The sequence below is a fragment of the Mixophyes fleayi genome, chromosome 1, assembly GCF_038048845.1.
Source record: "Mixophyes fleayi isolate aMixFle1 chromosome 1, aMixFle1.hap1, whole genome shotgun sequence".
Classification (NCBI taxonomy): Eukaryota; Metazoa; Chordata; class Amphibia; order Anura; family Limnodynastidae; genus Mixophyes; species Mixophyes fleayi.
This window is the reverse complement of record NC_134402.1, coordinates 358,604,356-358,627,086: the sequence shown is the minus strand read 5'-3', so window position 1 is coordinate 358,627,086 and position 22,731 is coordinate 358,604,356. Positions and strand designations below refer to the sequence as shown.

The window sequence follows — 22,731 nt, the reverse complement described above, 5'->3', positions numbered from 1 at the left end:
CGTTAGACTCCGCGCCTCCCAGTAGATGGCAGCAAACTAGATAAACCCATAAAAAGGATCCGCTGACCATAAAAGTGGGACAGTAAGAATTGGCCATAAAGAAGAATGGATCCTTCTGGAGAACCCTCGGCCTAACATATGTTACAACATTTAGTGAAACATGCAGACCAACAGGATGCCACTTGGCACCAACTATTTCAGTGTCTTCAGGCTCTTGCAACCTATCTGGAGGCGCTTCAGACTTTTCTTTCTAGCACCCTACCATTACCGGACTCGTGGCCTTCTCCCGCTAAATCCTCTTCCTCCGCCTCCACCTCGAAGTTACCCACGTTTCCAAAATACTTTGGTGATTCCAAGGCTTGCCGTGGGTTCCTCAACCAATGCTCTATACAGTTTGAGCTGTTACCCCAGAACTTTCCCACTGACAGGTCAAAAGTGACCTATATTATTTATCTTCTCGCTGAACAAGCTCTGGCCTGGGCTTCTACACTATGGGAACGGGATGACCAGTTACTCCAACACTGCACAGCATTTATTTCCTCCTTCCGCCGGGCAGGGTATCATCCGTAGGATCTAGCATCATCAGACTCTATCAGGGTTCCTCTACTGTGGCCCAATATGTTATCCAATTTCATACTCTGTCCTCCGAGCAACGATGGAATGATGAGGTCTTGGTAGCAGCATTTTGGCAAGGCTTGTCGGATTGTGTCAAGAACTACCTTCTACATTAGACGCTTTACTCTCCCTGTGCAATCGAGTAAACATTCATTTTCGGGAGAGGTTCTCTGAAATGGATACTTCTCGACGTCCAACTTTCAAATTTGGCTCCCCGATTCAGCCTCCAGTCCCCTCCGATGAGCCTATGCAGCAAGGGCACTCTCTGCTCTCATCTGAGAAACGTCAGAGACGGATCAGGAACCATCTTTGTATATATTGTGGCGCAACTGGTCAAATTTTTTCCAGCTGTTCCAAACTTCTGGGAAACGCAAAGCCCTAACTCGCTTTGGGGAGGTCAGGTTGGGGTCATCTACATCCTCTCCAAATAAGCAAGAACCGCATGTTTCCTTTCTGTTTTGTTATCCTGGTCCTTGGGACAAATTTCCTCATCCACCTTAGTGGATTCAAGTTCTGCAGGAAACTTCGTGTCCGTTGCTCTGATTCAGCAATGGGCGGTGCCGGCATCTACCCTGTCTATGCCTCTCTCTATCCTTGCCATAAATGTAAGATGAATTTCCACTATCCGTCACCAGATGTTCCTGTCTCTTTGCAATCTGGAGCTTTATACACTGAGCAGATCTCCTTAGTTCTTCCACAAGCCTCTAATTCCATCATCCTAGGATTCCTGTGGCTCCAGAAACATTCAACTCAACTGGATTGGTCTAATTCTCAAATCCTAGCCTGGAGTCGGGATTGGCAGTCTCGTTGCCTTGCTCAGGTTAAACCTGTTTGTTCTGTATCCTTGCAAGCCTCATCTTTGATACCACTTCAATATTCCTCCTTTGCTGATGTCTTCGGCAAGAGTCGTTCTGAAACGTTACAGCCACATCGACCATGGGATTGTCCCATCGAGCTTCAACCGGGCAAAATTTCTCCCGGGTATACCCTTCATCTGTTCCCAATGCTTGAATCCTCGCCAAGTGCGATGGTCTCTTTTTTTTTTTTTTTCTCCTTTTCTCGATTTTGATCTCTGCATTGCCTTCAGACCAGGAATTGAAAACAAGAAAGCTAATGCGCTCTCTTGGTCGTTTCCTTTCAAATGAAATTCTGAGGAGATTGTTAACCATCCTATTTTTGATCCTAATTGCTTACCAAACCACCTCTTTGATGGCAACCTCCACTCCATGTAAAACATTCGTACCAGTAAACCTCCATAAAAGACTTCTCCTGTGGTTTCACGTCTCCCGCTTTCAAGTTACGCTGGAGTTCTCAAGACCACCAAGATCATCTCAATGACTTATTGGTGGCCTACTCTCCACTCTGATGTCTGCCAGTTTGTAACCGCTTACAGTACTTGTTCTCAACATAAGACGCCACGTCAATCTCCTGATTGTCACGTTTCAAAGTAAGTCACATCTAAGGAGTCCGGGATGTGATGAAGCATAAGGTGTTTATTGCTTAGAATATACAAATAAATAGTACGAATTAATAGAGTTGAAACTGCACAGGGATTTCTGATAAGGCTGAATTCAGGTTGCAAGGAATACCGCAGACACAGGTAGCAGGGTACAGGTGCAGCAGGAGAACAAAACCATAGGGAGGGCAGCAAAACAATGACCAGCACAGGAGACGAAGAAAGGCAGGAATAAGTAGGGAACACCCAGGTGAGGAGATAATTAGTGAGACAGGTTAACCCCTAGTAAAAACAAAGGAAAAGGCACAGTAGCAGCACCTCTAGTGAACAGAGGTACTGCCAGATAACAAAATAAAACAAATCCAAGGTCCAGGAGGCAGGAACTGCCAATAAGCAGCATGCAATGCAGAGGGTTGCCGGCAGATCCTGACACTGGTGGCCTGCTTCGTCCATTACCACTTACAACCACATATCGGTTAGATATTGGTCCCACATATCTATGAACTTTGTCACGGATTTACCTCCCAGTAATAAGTTCAATACAGTATGGGTAATTTTGGAGCGGTTCTCTAAAATGGCCTATTTTGTTCCTCTCATCAGACTGCCCTCTGCTCCAGTCCTCGCTTAGTTGTTTATCAAAGAGATCTCCCGTCTCCATGGATTGTTCACTGAGATTGTCTCCGACCGAGGAGTTCAATTTACTCAACTTTTCTTCCCCATATCACCCACATTCCAACAGTCAAACAGAGAGAGTCAGTAAAGACTTGGAGACCTTTATCAGACTATATTGCTCACAATTTTGCCTAAGAACACAGCCATGAATAAAGAATGGTACCAAAATATCCCCCAAGAGCAACTTCTCCCAACCATCCAAGAACAGTTTGGTGACGAACAATGCCTTTTCCAGCAAATGCAAAAGTGATAACTAAGTGGCTCGGGGATCAAAACATCGAAATTTTGGGTCCGTGGCCAGGCAACTCCCCAGACATTAATCCCATTGAGAACTTGTGGTCAATCCTCAAGAGGCAGGTGGACAAACAAAAACCCACAAATTTCGACAAACTCCAAGCATTGCTTAGACAAGAATGGACGGACATCAGTCAGTATGTGGCCCAGAATTTGATTGACAGCATGTCAGGGCGAATTGCAGAGGTCTTCAAAAAGAAGGGTCAACACTGCAAATATTGACTATTTGCAGAAACTTAATCTAATTGTCAATAAAAGCCTTTTACACTTATGAAATGCTTGTAATTTTACTTAAGTACCATAGCAACATTTGATAAAAAGGTCTAAAAACACTGAAGCAGCAAACTTTGTGAAAACCAATGTGTCATTCTCAAAACTTTTGGCCATGACTGTACATTTATGAATATTATATTTCCTCATACTTTTTAAAACCATAACATTTCCTGCTTGGACATTACTTTACATTTTGTAAACTATCCTTTTTTAGCAGCTGAGCACAAACAGAATCTGTTCTGAATCCGTTAAAAGTACCCTTACTCTTAACATATCTTTCTCAGGTAAAATCAAGAATAGCTTTTGGCAAACCTTTAGCCGTACAAGGGACTATCATGGCAGACATTGCAAAATCCAGAGCTGAGATTGAACAGGCGAGGTTGCTGGTTTTAAAAGCTGCCCATCTTATGGATACTGTAGGCAATAAGGTAAGCGTTCACAACTAGTTTGAGTGTAGATTTGTTTCATTGGCTTTTGTACTGTATTTAATAGTTTTATTGTATCACATGTTTTCTTCATTATTTTTTTTTAAAGAAATACTAACAACTCATTACACAATGTCTGCAATAACACTATTTTTTCCTTCAACGTTCATATAATATAGTGACACATGGAAATTTTTCTGAATTTTGTTATTTAGCTTTTATTTAATATCTATTAAAAGGCTAAAAGTCAGGAAAAGTATAAACATTAACAATTTAATGACAATCTATTGCTTGCCCACAGTGATACTAGTGAAAGTTGTGTTAAATACAGCAAGGCTGTCCAACTGGAGGCCTGCATCCCGGGTGTGAACCTTCTTTTTTTTTTGTGGCCTTTCCCATACCTGAAAATGGCAGAATTTTGTTAAAAAGTTCTAAAACAATATTGTTGTACACTGTTCTCTTCAATGAAGAATTGAAAAGTCAATGTTCAGGAACTTTAAATGGTCACAGTTCAGTTTTAAGACTTTCTTCAGTTTTACATTAGTGTCTCAGCACCTATTGTAACATTCTGTGATATATTTTTGTCCACATTTGTGAACTGTACATGCCTGGGATAAGAATTTTTTATACACCGCAGAGTATCAATTTGAGCTATTGCTCGGCCAATGAACAATACATTGAAAGCATCCTCTCATTGTCAGATATGTAATGCATTGTATTAGGAACCACCTCTTTTGGTATTTTAGAACAATGAAATAGTTACAGATTATTCCGTTATCGAGACAACCATTGATATATATAATGTGTGTATGTACAACGTGTTTCTATGAGAGAACTACTACATTAACGTGTACCAAAAGGAGAGTCTGTTGTAGTATGAATGATGTATAAGTATTATGATGTGTTTTCCATGTGCAACTACTTTTTATTTTGCAAGTCATCACCCATATTACATGTTTTCACATGATTGTGCAGGAAGCTGCTCTGGAAATCGCCTTGATTAAAATGGTCGCCCCTACTATGACCCAAAATGTGGTTGATAGAGCGATTCAGGTAAAAAGTTAATCTATTTATTGATCTCTATCTAAAACTTTTTTATTTTAAAGACATACAGTGTACATTTATATTTTGAATTAAAGGTGTAAAGGATGAGTAGAATTATCCAACTAGATGGCAGCAGCAGTAGTTGTAGGTGAATTAGAAGGACATCTGACTTCCTGATCTTAAAACCACTTTTGGCCAACCCTTGCTCGGTAAAACATTGCCTTATGTACAGCGAATAGAAGAGCCCACTCGCTTCCCAAAAAGCACAGCGGTTATCTGAGCGGTCTGAACAGCTGGCCCACACAGCGGCTCACAGTGCTGCAGTACTTTAGTTGTCCTTGTGCAGGCTGTAGTGTGATCTAGCACCCAGTCTTTAGGTAACACATTGTATGTTCTCCTGGGGGGAACTCCCCTATATGTTGTATGGGGTGCTATGTTTTATGGAGTAGGACAACCTGAAGTCTTCTCTAGCAAAATAAACAAAAGTATTTTTGAATATGGTAACCTATGGAGTACACTATATAATAATTTTATTTTATACACATCACCAATGACAATGTATACTGTAATCTTTGTTATTGTATTGTGTACACTCACCTGTGTTTTTTAATCATTTTTACTTTACTGTATAATCCACATGCATTATTTATCACTTAGGCTTTTGGGGCGGCGGGTCTCGGCAGTGACTTCCCACTTGCTCAGTTTCATGCCTGGGCACGGGCGCTACGCTTGGCAGATGGACCTGATGAAGTTCACCGAGCAGCTGTGGCTAAAATAGAACTAAAAGATTAGAGCCTGTCTTTAGGTAGGCAGTGTAAAGATCAGTGTGTGTCAGTCCTGTATATATTGATAATGAAATCACTACAATGACCTGCTTGAACATTACCAGTCACTAAATGTTGTGCGCTGGCAAATCTGGTCACCAATCATGAGTACAGAATATGTGTGGAATAATCATGTAGGTCTGTGCACTTATTAGATGCAAGAGATTTTCTTCTATTTTTGGTCTAAGCTATATTATAGCACATTGACATAATTTTTTCTAATATGAATGCTACTTTATACATTTAAAGTTTAGTTTTCCATCTGAAATATCTCTTTATTTGTTTACCACTATAAAAATCTGTCCGCACTATAATAGTGAAGAGACCAGTTTGTCATTTTCACAGGAAAATACCATACCGGAAAATGCAATATGATATCCATTTTGCAACAGGAAATGGACTTAGACATATTTGTAATGCTTCTTCTGGGCTGGAAATAATGATTGTAGCCTGGATTCTGCCACACTTGATATTTACGAAGTAGCCAAAGTGGTTTAGTATGTTTCAAATAGACTCTGTCTCTGTTTCATAGGTCGCTGTGTACTGCAGTTCTATCTGCTCTGCTTGTTTTATGTGAAAGTACTGGACACTATGGTCATTTAGATTTGATTGAAAGTGTGTGACCGTATGTAAAGTGCAAATCATATGGGCAAGTTTTAAGCCATATTTTATTACGCCTTAATCTTATTGGGGGAAAATGACATGGATTGAAAAATATAATTTATAATGTTGCTGATTGTGAAATACATTATCTTTTCACGTTTCTTTTGTAAACATTTGTTTGTTTTTTCTAATAAAAATGGGTGTGTGTTTTAATATGTTTCTAAAAATGAAGTACAAAACTGCACTATTACACGTCATTCTCTGTCATTCTTTCGCCAGCATTACTGAAGAATGCATTTTACACTTATATAAATGAGGCACTTGGCTTACACATATATTTAGTCATGTTCAATAGAATGCAGGGTGTTTATAGAAATACCAGGCCCGGTACTGAAAATAGGCCCAGGGAGATTAAATGTTAAATACAGAATTACTTCATTATTCCTTAGAGAGATAAATAGTTTCATACATTTTTGTAACAATATTCATATTTCAAGATTATGCAAACAAGAGCGTGACCAGCATGTAAAATAGTGAACAGCATAAAAACAAATTTGTTTTGCTTCTATATATTCTTCAATTACAGAACTTGTAAAATGTTATAAATGGAACTAGGAAAGATTGAGAAACTGAAAAATAAAAATATTGGAAAAGAGATATGGGGAAGGAAGGAATTGGAAGAGACCTATAATCTGAAAGAGTGTAATGTATCCAGAGGTGTAGCATGGATCCACTGAACCCGGAACAAGAGTATGTTACTCCACCCTTCCAAAGATAAGGGGCGTGACCAACATGGGGGCGTGGCCTTTATGTGGCGGAAAAATTCAAGCGAAAAATACCTAGCAGGGGCAATGTTGGACTTGGGGCATGGAAGGCACACTGGGAGAATAACTGTACATGTGACAGTGGAACACTGTGTGTACTATGTGGCTGGCTGTTTACCTGTGTTACCAGTGTAACCTATGGCTCTCCAGCTCTTTTGAAACTACGAGTCCCAGCCTGCCCGCTGGCTAGACATGCTGTGCTTTGCAGTTCCACAACACTGAAGAGCGAGAGACAATAATAACAGTAGTGTAATGACTGATGACCCACTTACCTTGCATCTTATATTCTGGCCTGTCTGCTTCACCAGAGCAGTGCAGGGGAGTGGAGTCCATCCACATGGAATGCTTGTATTTCTATACGAAGAAAAATGCTATTTCTAAAGTAGCATTATCAAGATGGCCAAGGAGTATGATTAATTTTATTTCTGGTAAAATCAAGAGATACAATTCAAAGATATAGGTTTATTTTTTATCATGAACAGCTGCTTTGTGGTAATATGTAACATTTTTTAATTGCCACTTTTCACGCCTGTGAGGGAGTAGGGTGCTACTGGACTGAGAACTTTTTATTCATCACCCGTTTCTCACAGTTTAATGTACTTTTTAATCCTTGGCCCAATCTAAGTATATACACCAGAGCATTGGTATATTATGCTCTGGTGTATATACTTATATACCAGTGATGCTCTGCCAGAGATTCGCTATGGAACATATCCCACTGGATTTATTTGTACTAAGTTCCTCACCTGTTAGGGGGGCCGTGCTGTACATATCTTACTGGATTTATTGGGACTGATTTCCTCACTTGTTGGAGCTGCTGTCATTAAGGGTGCTGTGCTGTATTTAATCCTGTTCTGCAGGGTAAACCATCCTTCTGTTTTTCCTCTAATACCGTGTCTGAGTGATTTGGGAACCATGTATCTCAACGCCAATAAAAAAAAAATCTCTTATTGTCACAATTTTTTAAAAATATATGCCAGCACAGCTCAGCAATATACACCTGCCCCAGTGATACAGGCCAGAAGGATTAACATAACCCTTTGGCAGTCCAGTCTTTGCATCAGCTTGCCAGATTTGGGCTTTCATTTCCACTAAAGTGGGGAAAAAAATAAAAGATAAAAATTTATTTAAAATGAAAAAAAAAAACCTTTCATACATAAAAAATGTTTTATTGAAAGACTAAAGCTTTTTTTTACATGATTAAATGATTTTAATCTGTTAAGTGAATAGGAAACACCTGAACAAGTATTGTCATAACACTATGGCTAAGTATTCACTTGCGAAACCCATAGCAGGGTTATAGGACAAAATTATTAAAATCAGAAAATTGTGTTTACCTGCCATCCTCTGGTTCATCTACAGCGCTTCTGATAGGCAGCCAGCAGGACACAACGTCAGAAGAGTAGGAGGAGGAAGAAGGGGGGGGGGGGGGGTAAAAGAACATGCATAGCAAGAGGAAAAGTAGGTGGTGGGCACACATGGTAGAAGAAGGTGAGTAATAGATACAGTAAGAGAGGTGAAGGGAGACGGACACAAAGAGGGAGAAAATAAGTAGATGGGTGAGATCTGGCAATGCTGAATTTGTCGACAGACTATCGTCGTGGCGACAGACTGTTGACAGGTTCAGTGAGTTGAAATGGTTAAAATGGCGACATTGTGACTGTCGACAGGTAGTAATGTCAACAACCAAACGGCAATAACGACAGACTTGCGTGCATAAAACAGTTAACACATAAAAACACACACACACAAACAGCAACAATCCCCTTAGGAGTACCATACACCATGCTGAAAGCGTTAGGTTTCTTCCCACAACCCGCGGTGGTGGATGTGGGGTAATAAAATATATTTTATAGTAAACACACCATTTCTCTTTCATCCAGTCTGGGGGACACTGCTTACCATGGGTTGTGGAGGGGAGCACGGGAGTTGGCACCTAGCTAGTTAAGTTTAGCACTGCTGACAGACCCCTTCCCCTCTACAATCCCCCTGCCCCTTCCTGTTCAATTTTTTTTAGGTGCCCATGGAGTTGGGCAGTGTTTTAGCTACTGCATGTAATTTTTAGTTTTATTTTATTTATTTTTCATTTTTATTAGTCTTTAGGATATTTTATCTAGGTGGCAGACCTGGGAGTGTGTTCTGTTATAGAGAACACACTCCCAGAATAGCAGCGCAGGCACTACTCTGTCAGATGAGAGCCAGAGGCTCTTACTGACAGAGAGAAAGAATAAGGGTGCCTGAATAGAGAGTGACAAGCGGTCTCTCCGGACCGCTGTCACTCTTGGAGCTTCCGTGATAACCGGCGCTGCCACTGCAGGCATAGAGTGCCGGTTATCGGTGTTAAGAAATGCCGGTGGCCATTTTGGATCCGCGGAGAAACGAGGAGAGCTGAAGGGGGCCATACCAAGATCCCCCCTCATACATAGGAGGGGGCATCGGGGTGCAAACCGCTACGGAGACCCCAACTCTTGAGGTCTCCACTACTCATACCTTTTTTTCTATCAAAAAAACAGAGTAAAGCTGTAACAGAGAGACAGCATTATAGGAGGGGGGCGGGGAGGAGCTAAGATATAGAGCTCCCCTGCTCTCCATGGTTGGAGTCCAAAGTTGGACTAGCCCGGTCTTCTGGCGCCAAGGAGAAGCCCGGGAAAAGGACACAGATCAGAGGGAGCACCAGGCACCAGAACACTGCTGTTGGACTTCTTCCCTGTTTGGCCTGTGGGCTAAATATCTGATTTATTTAAACAATATTACTGTATTTGCTCTGACTGCAAAGTGGGCTAGTAGGGGTTATATTGTAGTTCTCCTACTTGCCAAGATATTACATTGTTGTTTAACAAAATACAAGTACAACTTTTATGTCAGATTAGTTAATTACTTGTTTTTCTCAATGTCCTTCTCAGTCTCTCTAAATCTCAATTTAAAACTGTGGGGTAAATGTATCAAAGTGCGATTTTGCAACTCCAGCGATTTTCTCGGGAGAGTTGAAACTCGCCGATGTATGAAGCTGAGATTTCATGCAAAATCGCCAGAATTCTGCTTCTGTCAAAATCGCTATTTGCAAAATCGCCAGAGATCAAACTCCCGACTGTTTGCCACTGCAGCTATACAGCTCTCAAATGTATGAAGCTGCGCGTTAGCAAACTCAGGAGAGTTTGCATCAAAACACGCCAGATGCTTGATAGCAGCGTGTTGTACAAACACATCACTGTTACACTGCCCTGGCAGTGTTAAAACTGTAAAGAACAGATAAAAGTTGAAAAAAAAAAAAAGCGTGAGGTCCCCCCGCTATTCATGCTTAACCCTAGTGCTGCCTGACTAGTGCTGGTCCCGTGAAAATCGGAGAAAAATAATACCGAAATTATGTGATTTTTACCCCAAAAAATGAAATTTAATAAAAAAAAATAGCTAAACAAAACCAAAACACGCAAGAGCGGTTTTGGCAAAAGCAAAACCCGAAGGTAATCCAGACACAAAACTAAAACACGGGGGTCAGTCAGCATATCTAATAATAATGCATCTGTTGATCCTTCAAACTTCCAAAACTACAGATGAGGTTGAACCTTTTTCCTCCAGAGGTGGGTGCCAGATGCATATGTAATAAAAGGAAATCACAATATAGCAGATTCTATTTTAAAATGTTGACATATTTATATTAAACCACCATGAGTGAATAAAACAAATATAAATTACCAACACCTCCACACAGAGACGTCCCCTTTGTGTTTATGCTTACTTCCAAGATGATAAGCTCATTAAACCAAAGATTAAATGTAATGGCACCATAAGTATCTCTGGAACACTCCCTCTTTGTGTATGTGCTTGATTAGAAAATATCAAAAATATCTTTATCGTCATCTTCTCCAACGATGTATCAGAGAGCATTTGGGATTTGTATATAAAGTGAATAAAGAAGAGGTATATAGTGCATTATCTCCTTTACATTATTTTTTATAACATAAAAAAAACTAATAATAATATAAATAATCTCCGACTGGGATAGAATCAGCTTGCCTACCAAAGATCAATGATGTTACAAGCAGTAGAAATATATTTTACAACCCATGTAAAAGGCCTCCAATACACTGGTATACAGGGGATCCTCCCTTGTTCTTTCTTGCCAACGCATTTCAACCATCCACCAGTCTCTATCACGGCACTAATAGATGGGGGACACGTCCTCTTATTTATATTGATAGATTGGAAGTTTGTTTTGGATATTTTCAGGTGGTTAATTTTTCATCTTAACATATGTATTAGCTTCTTTAAGTTGGCTAAATATCTCACCCACATGCATGATTTGGTCCATGATAATAATAGATTCCCCTTTATCGACCAGTGTGACTACTATGCTAGTATTGGTAGACAAATTCTTTAATGCTAACCTTTCCTTCCTCGTAAGATTATTAGACATTTATTAGTGGGGGGTTTTTTGGCCTGTTTACTAGCCAATACCTTAAAATCATCATTCAATAATTTACAAAAACTGTTCAAAAGTTTGAGATTGTCCATGTTTGGCTACAATCTTCTGTTTGATCTCAGACAAGTCTCTGGTTATCTTTCTTTTCTCCATGCTCATTGCAGTACACACAGTAACACAAAACAGGAGAATGAGTCATTTTCTCTCTTCAAGCTTGTTTAATAAGTGATTTTTAGATTTCAGGCAGCTGTTACTCACCACAGGTGAGTTCACTATAAAAAGTGAAGGGGAATCATCTGCTTGAAATCTACTTATTTCTTTTTTTTTTTTAAAGTATAATTTTTATTATTTATTTAAACAGGTTTACAAATATGTAACATCAAAGAATTGTATGCATTAGGTAGTGCAAAAAGATAGAAAATGGGAATAGTTATAACATTTATGATTATGTCACAAGTGTTACATCTTGTGTAATACTTCAGAGATTTATTAAAACATGTAAGATAAAAACATCTAAATGAGCAATTTCAAATTAAATCCTAGGTATTACACTAGATGTGATTCTATTTTCTCCAATGTACATTGGTTGAATAACGGACTAGTGGGAGAAATGTATGTGGAAGAACATCATACCATCAGAGTGAATTTTTCTATTGGCATGTAAGTTTGATTGCAAAACTTGTTGTTTGAACACCATTTCCACTTGTTGGTGATACTTTTAACTATTTGACACAAATTCTTGGTGGTATTTCTGGGTGTATATCATAGGTGATTAGTCAACAACTTTCCCAGCATTTCCCCACATATAAAAACATCTTTTACATCACCTGGAGATACTATCTAAGATAAAGATTCTTTTGTTGGATGGGATTTTGAATATCACAAGAATTCAAAAAGGAGTATTATATTGATAGAAGATTGGTAGATAAAGAGAGAAAAGAAAAATAACTCTATGTTGGACTCTATGATCATATGTTTTAAGTGTTGAGAACCAAAGTCTTTAGTTCTAATCTTAGTCCATTCTTTGGGATCTATATTTTCCCCTGTGTCTTTCTCCCACGCAAGTTTGTGTGGTTCCTTAGATGGGATGCCAAAATTATTGATCAACTGGTATAATGTGGATATGAGGCCTCTCCTTGAAATTGGATGTCTGCAGAGTGATTCTAGGGGAGAACACTGATCTGTGAGGGCTGTTGTAGGCAAGGAGTTGTAGAAGTGCCTAATTTGTAAATACTGATAAAATATCGTGTTAGTACTTTGCTAAACTGGGTAGGCCAAGACCGCCTATGGTTTAATGCTTAAATAAGAGCCATAGACGGATTCTCGGTTTGCGGCCGGCCCAAATGAACTTCGACAGAGATTGCTGTAAATTTTTAAGTACATGTGTGGGGACGTGGATAGGGAGGGTCTGCCATAGGTAGAGGAGGCAGAGTAGTATATTTATTTTAATAGTAGCGATTCGACCAAACCAAGATACTGTAAGTTTGGACTATTGCGTTAGGTCAGTATTTATTGTGCTAATGAGTCTTGGGAAATTAGCAGCATAAAGGCGAGAGTAAGATTTGGTTAAGTATACCCCTAGATACTTGAGTTGTCTAGTTTGTCACCTAAAGTTAAAGTTAGTTTTTAGTGTCTGAGTTTCAGCAGGCGTAATATTTATACCTAGAATTTCGGATATGGCAGTGTTAATTTTATAGTTGGATAGGGAGCTGTGTCAATCTCTTTTAAAAGATTTGGGAGCGTGATGTGGGGATTAGTCAGCAATAGGATAACATCATCCACATACAGGGCTATTTTATGGTCTCTAGTGGTAGTTGGTATACCAGTGATGTCGGGGTTGTTTCGTATGCGAGCAGCTAGAGGTTCCATAATGAGGGCAAACAGAAGGGGGGAAAGCGGGCATCCCTGTCTGGTGTATTTCGTATAATAAAAGGGGTAGAGGTGAAACCATTGGCCAGCACGGAGGCTGTTGGGTTATGATATAGTGCTGAGATTCCACGACAAAAGGCACCCTGAATCCCCATACTCACTAACGTTCGTTGCATGAAAGGCCAAGCAAACCCTGTCAAAGGCCTTTTCGGCGTCCATGGCGACCACTAGCGCAGGGAGAGCCTCTGTATTAGCTATATGGATCAGGTTGATCAGCCTTCTAGTGCTCTCCGAGGGCTGCCTACCTGGGACGAAACCCACCTGATCAGGGTGCACCAGAGAGGGCAGCACCAGGCTCAGTCTACTTGCAAGAATCTTTGAAGATTTTTCAATCTACGTTTAAAGGAGAGATAGGACGGTAACCGCCTGCCTCTGTGGGATCCCGCCCCGGTTTGGGGATGACTACATTCCCTGCTCCAGTGCTTGCCCCGTCTAATTTGCCCCCAGTTAATATGAAATTAAATAAACCCGATAGCATGGGTGTCAGAGGGTTAATTCATTTTTTATAATAAAGTGATGTAAACTCATCAGGTGCAGGTGCAGACTGTCGGTTCAAATATTTAATAGCGTCTATGATTTCTTCTGTTGTGATCTCTGCATTTAGAGAGGTTCGTTGCGCTGGGGTTATTTTAGGGAGGTGGCATGAGCGGAGGTAGTTTTTTTTATGCTAGATTTCAGAAGAAGGGGGTCTGTAATGTCTGGAGTGATATTATATAAGGATTCGTAATATTCTCGGAATCTGTGTATTATGTGCTTCGGGTTATAGAGCAGCGAGCCAGTGGAGGATTTTATAGATGTAATTCTATTTTCCGTTCATCTAGCTTTTAGCTTGCGAGCTAAAATCGAATTGGCTTTATCGCCTTTCTCGTAGTATTTTAGTTTCAGCCAGAGAAGGGTTTTGGCCGCTTTCTTAGAGAGAATTTGATTCAGTTAGCCTTTAAGGGCCAACAGTTTAAAATAGATTCATTTTTAGGGTGCTGTTGGTGTTGGAGCGTGATGCGATGGATATCTGATTCTAAAGATTTTATGCGTTCATTCTCCTCTTTTTTTTGTATCGAGGACATCTTAATAAAGGCCCCCCGTATTGTGGCTTTGTGTGCCTCCCACAAAATAGCTTGGGATATATCTGGAGAAGAATTGAGGGCAATATATTCTGTAATCGCTTGTGTTATTCCTAAGATGTGGTCTTTTTTGAGCAGAAGGGTTTCATTAAATCTCCATTTTGGGTATGTGTCTTTTTGATGAGTTATACGTAGTGTCAATTCCACCGCGTCATGGTCGGACCAGGAAACAGGCTGTCACGGGCACTAGGAGTCTTTACCCAGTATCACCCGCTGATGGTCTTATCAGAGCAGTAGAGTTGGTATATGATACTCTGATGGCAGGGTGATAATGGAACTGGAAACAGCAGATGGTTAGAGAATGCTCAGAAAGTCTATGACTAGCAGCAAGGGTAAACAATAGGTAACTGAACACGAGGATCTGGATGGACAAGGACACGTGAGGGTAGTCAGTGGTCTGCGCACGGCAAGTTGTACCACTGCTATAGTGAGAAAGAATGTCCAGGAGTAATAAGGAGGTGGAAGTCAGCGGTCTGCGTATAGCAAGTTGTACCGCTGTCTGTAGTGAAGGAATGGAATCCAGGTGAAGGTAACGGGGAAGTCAGTGGTCTGCCTGTAGCAAGTTGTACCACTGCTTATGTGAGAGGATATATGCAACTGGTGACACAGGGAAACAGGAATCAGTGGTCTGCCTCTAGCAAGTTCTACCACTGAATATATATGTGAGGAAGGACACGAGGAGATAAATGCAATGCAGAGTCTACACGGGTACACTGAACTTGATCCCACGTTGAACTGCACACAATAATAATAATGAATGAACAGCCCTGCACAGATAAACAAAGTCACTAGAATAGTCCAGCAAAAGGAAACACAGTCAATAATAGCAATAGTCTCAGAGGATGGAAACTCCGGAGGAGAACAACTCAGTCCAGATGGATATGCAATACACCAGCACAGTCAATGAGAAGTATGCATACCGTGGTTCAGATGAGCAGGCTGTTAGAGATAGCTGCAGAGATACCTGAGCGGCAGGGAACTGACGAGATGAGAAGTCCTTGCAGAATGGAAGCGGCAGGTAGGTGCAGCGCACTGTAGGTAGGCCAGCAAGGACGACAAAATACTCAGGAAGCAGTAGTATATCGAATTGAACAGCAGGAGACCACGGGAGAGCTGAAGCGATGTAGCAGAGCTGGAAGCCGAGGAGCGTAGAGTCGATGCTAACAGGCAAGTTGACACAAATGGACACACTGTAGAAGCAGGAGGCAGCGGGTCAGCTGACGGCAGGTAGAATGCAGACTGGAGCGCTGAGACGAGCAGGACTCTGTAGACACGCTGAAGTAGCTAACAGGAATCAGCTGGAACAGTAGCGATGTAACACAGGAGAGTTGGAGAGATCTGTAACTTGTTAGACACACGGAGGCAGCGGATAGGAATCAGCTGCTGGAGTCACGATGAAACACAGGAGAGTTTGCAGTAATCTGTAACTGTAGATACACGGAGGCAGCGGATAGGAATCAGCTGCTGAAGTCATTAGGAACACGAGGAGTAGAAGTGGTCTGGAAACCACAAACGGCAAACAGGAATCAGCATAGGCTGAACACACGAGGAGGCACTGGAACACCTTCAGAGACTCATGAGGAATGAGACTCCAAGATCAGGCAACGTGGTATTGACCACAGGTGCTTAATATAGGGAGTGTTGCCTGATCAGCCAATTAAGTTAAAGGAACAGAACTGAAGGTTAGAAGGGACTGCACGTGCGCAGTACCTCATTATAATGGACAGACACGGTTCCTAGCTATCTTAGAAGTAGCACTCACAGTCCGGTGAGTGACACAGGCAGTATCTGGGCCTCATCTATTTTCTGTGTAGTCAGGTGGTCTACAAAAAAGTAGTCAATTCTTATGTACAAATCATGAGGGGATGAGTAGTGTGTGTATGATTTGGAAGAGGGATATGTGAGTCGCCAGGCGTCATACAGATTATGTAATTGAAGCTGCGCTTTCAATCTTGCCGAGTCCCTGGTTTGTGTGGAATGTATTTGTTTAGGTCGAGATCGATCTAGTGAATTGTCGAAGACGGCGTTAAAATCTCCCCCAACGATGGTGATAGTGCTAGCGGATAAGGAGAGCTGCTGAAAGAAACCGGAATAGAAGGCTCCCTGCCGCACGTTCGGGGCATATATTGAGGCTATTGTTATAGTAGTTTGATTGAGCAAGCCTTTAAGAATAAGGAATTTGCCATGTGTCTATAGTTAAGGGTATTCTTTGCTGTATAAGGATAGCGGTGCCACGTCGCTTCGCACTGGAAGAGGAGTAATAAGCGCGTGGATAAAGTTTGGATGTGAGCGAGGGATGGGGGTCTTTGAAATGTGTCTCTTGGAGGAGGACTATGTCAGGATTCTGTCGCTTAATATATTGGTGAGCTATTATCCGTTTGGTGGGGGAATTAAGACTGTTGACATTCAATGTGAGAAGTATAAGCTTCACAGTGGTTTAAAAAGTGAGGGCCGCTGAGAAAATGATTGAAGATGGGTGACTTGTGGTATGTGATATCGCGATCTAAAAGGTTTAGGGGACATACATAGAGGGGTAGAAAAAAAAAAGGGAGTAGGGTTCTGAACTCAACTCGAGTTTTAGGAACCGGTATGGAGAGGTGGAGAAAGAAAAGACTCCGTCTCTGTGATAGGGGGGGTCGTGAGGCTAGTATAGAGTGTCCTACAGCACATATAGAGTACAACATTAGCACATATGGTCAAAGGTAAATAAGTGTGTGAGGGGGAAGTAGTGGAGAAGAGGCCTAAAATGTGTCAAGCAGCGAACATGTGTATAGTGTAGCAGGAACATTGCTATAGTATTGTTGTTGGTAGGAATAGGGGAGAATGGTAAAACAATGGTAATAAACAAAATGGGAAACAGCAACTTCTTAGGCAGCCAAGAATCAATAAGTAATTGGGGGGACGAGGAGGAACGAACGACTTTATGGACAATCTATGACTCAACTTTAGCGTTAATATGTCGAGGACGAATGAGGCTAAACCATGGATAAAGTATCTCATAATAATCGGCATCAAAACTTCCACAGAAGTTTAGTGAAAGTGAGTATACCGAAATTGGAGAACGTTCCTCCGTCACCCCAGCAAACAAGTAATTAATTACATAACACTAATGTCAAAACGTTATAGGTCATAATAAATGAGTATGTCTAATTAATAACAAATAGTATGAGATGTAACAACAGTATATGTAATGAGGTGAGCAACAATATGGTAAAAAAAAAGGTTGGGGGTAGTGGTCTCCCGAGGGAATGCAATGTTCTACTCCAGTGTCCGTATGACAAAAATATGTGTGGTTGAACCTTGGATTGAGCATCCCAGGGGGTCAAGTGATGAAGCGGACACAGAGAACCTGTGAGAAGCTTTAGTTTAGTTGGCAGCAGCATGTGTGAAGTCTTAGTAAGAAGAGGTATGAGTGAAACCTGAACCTGTGGGGGATGCTGTAGATGAATTCAGAGTCTGGAGACTGTTTCCCGAAGTCCTTTGCTCCTGCTGCCAGACTGGTGTCGGGGCAGGCGTTCTCAGTGGAGTCGGTAAAGGTGCTGCCATCGTTTCAGAGTCCTGGAGAATACTGAAGCGCTTAAGCAGGTCGATGCCTTGATCTGGTGTTTTAACGGAGTAGGTGCGACCATCTTTCGAAACTATCAGCTGAAAAGGGAAACCCCATTTGTATCTAATAGAATGGTTGCGTAAAGCTTTTGTAACGTTGATTAGGTCCCTTTTTTTGATACAATTTAAGGTGAGTCCCTGCATAGGAAACAGACTGGACGTTTCTCACAGATGTCATTATCCTTTCTTTGGTTCTGTAGTAATGAAATCTAATGATTACATCTCAAGGAGGTTGATCTGATGTGGGTTTAGGTCGGAGGGCCCTGTGTGCTCTATCCAGATGTAGCATATCTGAGGACAATTCAGGAATCATTTGTAAGAAGAGACCTTTAAGGTAGTCAGAAAGGGCGTCTGTGGTGACAGTTTCAGGTACATTTTTGATGCGAATATTATTGCGTCTATTGCGGTTTTCTAGATCCTCAAGCTGATCTTTGTAAGTGTTGAATTCAGCCCTGAGATCTGCAACTTCTTTGTCAGTTGTCTGCTGATGTTGTACAACTGCATTCAATTGGTGTTCAATTTGATTTGTGCGAGTACCAAGTTCAGTAATTTCTGAATGGAGTTCAGCCACTATGGAACGTAGTTCTGACTGGATGGTTTTGTGACAATATTCACTACCTCTTTTGGTGTCAAGGGTGAATCTGTAACAGATGTATCATCAGGGTCTGAATCTGGGTCCGTTTGATGAGTACTCATTTTTGGGCAGGTATTGGCCTTCTCCAGAGCTTTCATAATGGTATGTTTAGGTGGGTTTATAATTTTTTTTGTTTGGGAGACATGCTTAAAAGTGTTATCGGACAGTTGACAGTTCACCACCAGAGGGATCACTTGTATAGGTGTTGGCTGGGAAAGTAACTGTTCGGTACAAAATGCGATTTGAAGTATTTGCAGTGGGTTCACCGCTTGACGGGAAACAAATTCCTGACCGTATGAATATAATATCTCCTCCCTCACCACTATCTTTACCAGCAGAGTGGCATTTGTTGAAAAAAGTGAGTTCTGATTGAATCTGATACAGGTTTTATGTGATGAAAGTTATTTCAAGGCAATATGAGAAACGACCACTAGATGACAGATTTTGCTAAGTGTTGAATGGAGAGGTGAGCTACATAGGAAAACTGACGTTTTTACAGTTAATCTTATATCCAATGTGCCAATTAAATAGAAAAAATTTGGGAAACAGAAAATCACTGACCAAGTAGATGTTTTATGGCACTTTGTGCAGAGAGGTATGACGGTTCTGCAGTGATCTTTGTGTTAGGATCTACAGCGATAGTATCGTGCAACGGCAAGCTTCCAGGGAACTAAGAGTGGACCTGGAAAAAATTATTGAAGTGGCCTCATGTGGGCGGGACCAAAATACGGTAACTGTAGGTGAGGCCAACACAAACGTAGGTGGGATTTTGAACTACTGGAATTTGGTTGTAGTAACATTTAGGAAAACCTAGATGTGATGACTTTACACACAGTGGGTCATATCTAAAGCCATGCAGGGCAAATGCTGCCAGTCCTGTGTCACTAAATGACAAGAATTCTTTTACATTATCTGTGACTGGTTTATGCCTCTGTGCTCCAACTTGTTTAGTTGCCTACTAACACATCCTTCCGCAATTCCCTTCATAGAAACATACCTGACTTTCTTTAATAACTATTACGAAATATGGTGGCATAATCATGTTTGATCAGTCTGCCAGAGCAGCATATGAGCACCTAACGCACTGTTGTTTCCCTGACGTCATGAGATGCAAACTACCAGTTAAATCTTTCTATATATATAATATATATAAATATGTGTACTGTGTGTTTCAAAAATGCATTACTAATAATCTTTATAATAAATGTCTGTCCAGGTGCGATCATCACAAAGGTGAAATAGCATCTGCAAGAAAACACTTATTTTGCAACAAATGTGTATGAGCCGTAAATGTGCCCAGTGATTGGGGGTGGTTTGAATTAACAGTGTAGGGAGGGTTAACAGTCAATGGCAGTAAGTAAAGGGGAAAGCTATTCCAAGTGTTTGCTGGTGATATACAAAGTGCAAAGGAGGCAGGATTAATGATATTGTCAGTGCAATGGGGGCTGGCCATATGCACAACAAAGTGATCTGAAAATGGGATCAGCGCAGCAAAGGATGCAATGGAATCAATGTAAGAACCACTAAAGTATTACCAGAGCTGAAATAAGGCTCTGGGGGGGGGGCCCGGACACTTAAGACAGGGGGGGTTATTGTTTTAGATGCATTTTAGACAAATACGCAGGCAAAACTGTGTGCTGTTACATACATGCAGCTCTGCCTTCACATGCAGTACACTGTGAAGCGGGACATACCTCCCAACTGTCCTTGCTGTCTGACCAAATACTGACTAAGCAAGACAGTCACCCAAATTTGGGACTGCCCCATCAGATTCAGGACAATTGGCAGTCTGTCCTGCTCTCTCTTACCTGTTCTTGTCACATTCACCATCTGGGGCTGCTGGTTTGTTTAAATCAGTTTCTGCTTGTCTGGATCCTGGAATGCTGGAGGCCCTATTTGGAAAAAATAATGGGTACATGAAATTTAGAAAATGCCAGCCAACCCCAGCATTAAATCAATAGCACCCAAATTAAATAATTAGACCTCACTCCAGCCCCAATATTAAAATAATAGTACTCACATTTGATACATAGATCTATTTTCCTCAAACCAGCCCTGACAATAAATTGATAGTATACACATTTAATAAGTAGATCTACTTCACTTCAATCAACCCCAGCAAAAAAATTATAGCATTTACTTTTAATATTTCCATTTCCCACAACCATCCCCGGCATTAAATAATTCATATTCACATTAAGTACATAACTCTCCTTCCCAAACTCAGTGCCACATTCAATTAATAGCCCCATATCACACTAGCTTTAAATTAAAGATCCCAAAACCCCATCTTAATTTAATAGGCCCCACTATTTAATAAAATAGCCCACAAATAAATTAAATTGTCCCACCATCACCCCACAAATAAAATAGCAAACATTAAAAAATTAGCCCCCCACCTAAAAGCCACCATTAAATTAATAGCCTACCTTCCACCGATGTGTTATTAAGACAGTCCCCCTCCCTTCCCTCATATGACACATTATAGCAACACACCCCCCCTTTCCTTCACAAATTATAGTAACCCCCCCTCTGTCCTTCTCACTCCCTATAGTTTAGTATAGCCACCCCCCCCCACCTTCCTATAGTATAGTATATAGGCAGCCCCTCCCACCTTCCCATAGTATATAAGCAGTCCCCCCCACCTTCCTATAGTATAGTATAGTATATCGGCAGTCTCATAGTATACAGGCAGTCCCCCCCACCTTCCTATAGTATATAGGCAGTCTCCCCCCACCTTCCTATAGTATAGTATATAGGCAGTCCCACCCACCTTCCTATAGTATAGTATATGAGCAGTCCCCCCCCACCTTCCTATAGTATAGTATGTAAGCAGTCCCCCCACCTTCCTATAGTATATAGGCAGCCCCCCCACCTTCCTATAGTATAGTATAGTATAGTACAGTATATAGGCAGTCCCCCCCCCACCTTCCTATAGTATATAGACAGTCTCCCCCCACCTTCCTATAGTATAGTATAGTATGTGAGAAGTCCCTCACACCTTCCTATAGTATAGTATGTAAGCAGTCCCCCCCACCTTCCTATAGTATAGTATATAGGCAGCCCCCCCACCTTCCTATAGTATATAGGCAGTCCCCCCACCTTCCTATAGTATATAGGCAGCCCCCCCACCTTCCTATAGTATATAGGCAGCCACCCCACCTTTCTATAGTATAGTGCAGTATATACGCACCTTTCAGTTTCAGAAGTCAATCTGCACTCAGTTTCTAGCTAGTGTTGACAACCATCATCATCATAAGTGTGTATTTTCACCAGCTCTCAGGCACCGGCTAGTGATAAGGCTACTGAACGGTGTTTATGCGTCTACTTGTGGGACTGCCTTGGTTTGCAAATATGCAACATGCTCTTACTGTACTGGGACTTAAGTTAAAATTTGAGGCCTGGGGCAAGACAGCAAAATGCTACACTCAATTTTAACCAAATAAACTTAAAATATTAATAAACTGCACCCCCCTTTAGCGTTGCACCCTCTGTGGTCGCCCCTATCACACAGCCCTAGATACGGCCCTGTGCGCGCCTCTCCCCTCCCCCTTTCTGCTTTTCCATGTGTAAGGAGGCACAAGTACCAGATCTGCATAAGGACATAGGTGTATGCCTTTTTTGTGGACATCTGCAGATTAATTTTGCGTATTTTATGCTAAACAAACAGGCTTATAGCCAACTCAACATGAGTCCCATAGTCAATAGTACTGAAATGAAATACACAAATTTGTACAACTAACAAGCTACAGGTTTAAGTACATCTGTCACAAACGCCCAGCCTGTCTCAGATACAGCAATCTGAAACAGCTGGAAGTGACTGGAGTCACCTTAGTCACTTACCAATCAATACATCCTTTCTGCCACCACGAAGGATTTACTATGGAGTCCTTGCATTCACCAAAACCACTTATTAATGTTTCACACTTAAATCACATACACATGTAGTATGAGCCTCACTTGTGTCACGGGCACTAGGAGTTTATACCCG

The 22,731-nt window shown here is 41.2% G+C and overlaps 1 protein-coding gene across 2 annotated transcripts in view; it reads left to right on the top strand.

The window, feature by feature from the left end:
- ACAD10 (acyl-CoA dehydrogenase family member 10) overlaps window positions 1-6,411 on the top strand; it is a 56,414-nt gene extending 50,003 nt beyond the window's left edge. The window contains exons 18-20 of one of the 2 annotated variants that reach the window (XM_075178461.1): window positions 3,595-3,738; window positions 4,711-4,788; window positions 5,437-6,411. In XM_075178461.1, the coding sequence (XP_075034562.1) occupies window positions 3,595-3,738; window positions 4,711-4,788; window positions 5,437-5,571 (357 nt within the window). In that variant the 3' untranslated portion in view covers window positions 5,572-6,411. The remainder of the gene's footprint in view (window positions 1-3,594; window positions 3,739-4,710; window positions 4,789-5,436) is intronic. The other variant, XM_075178460.1, reaches the window with a different exon arrangement.
- Window positions 6,412-22,731: the final 16,320 nt, after the last annotated feature.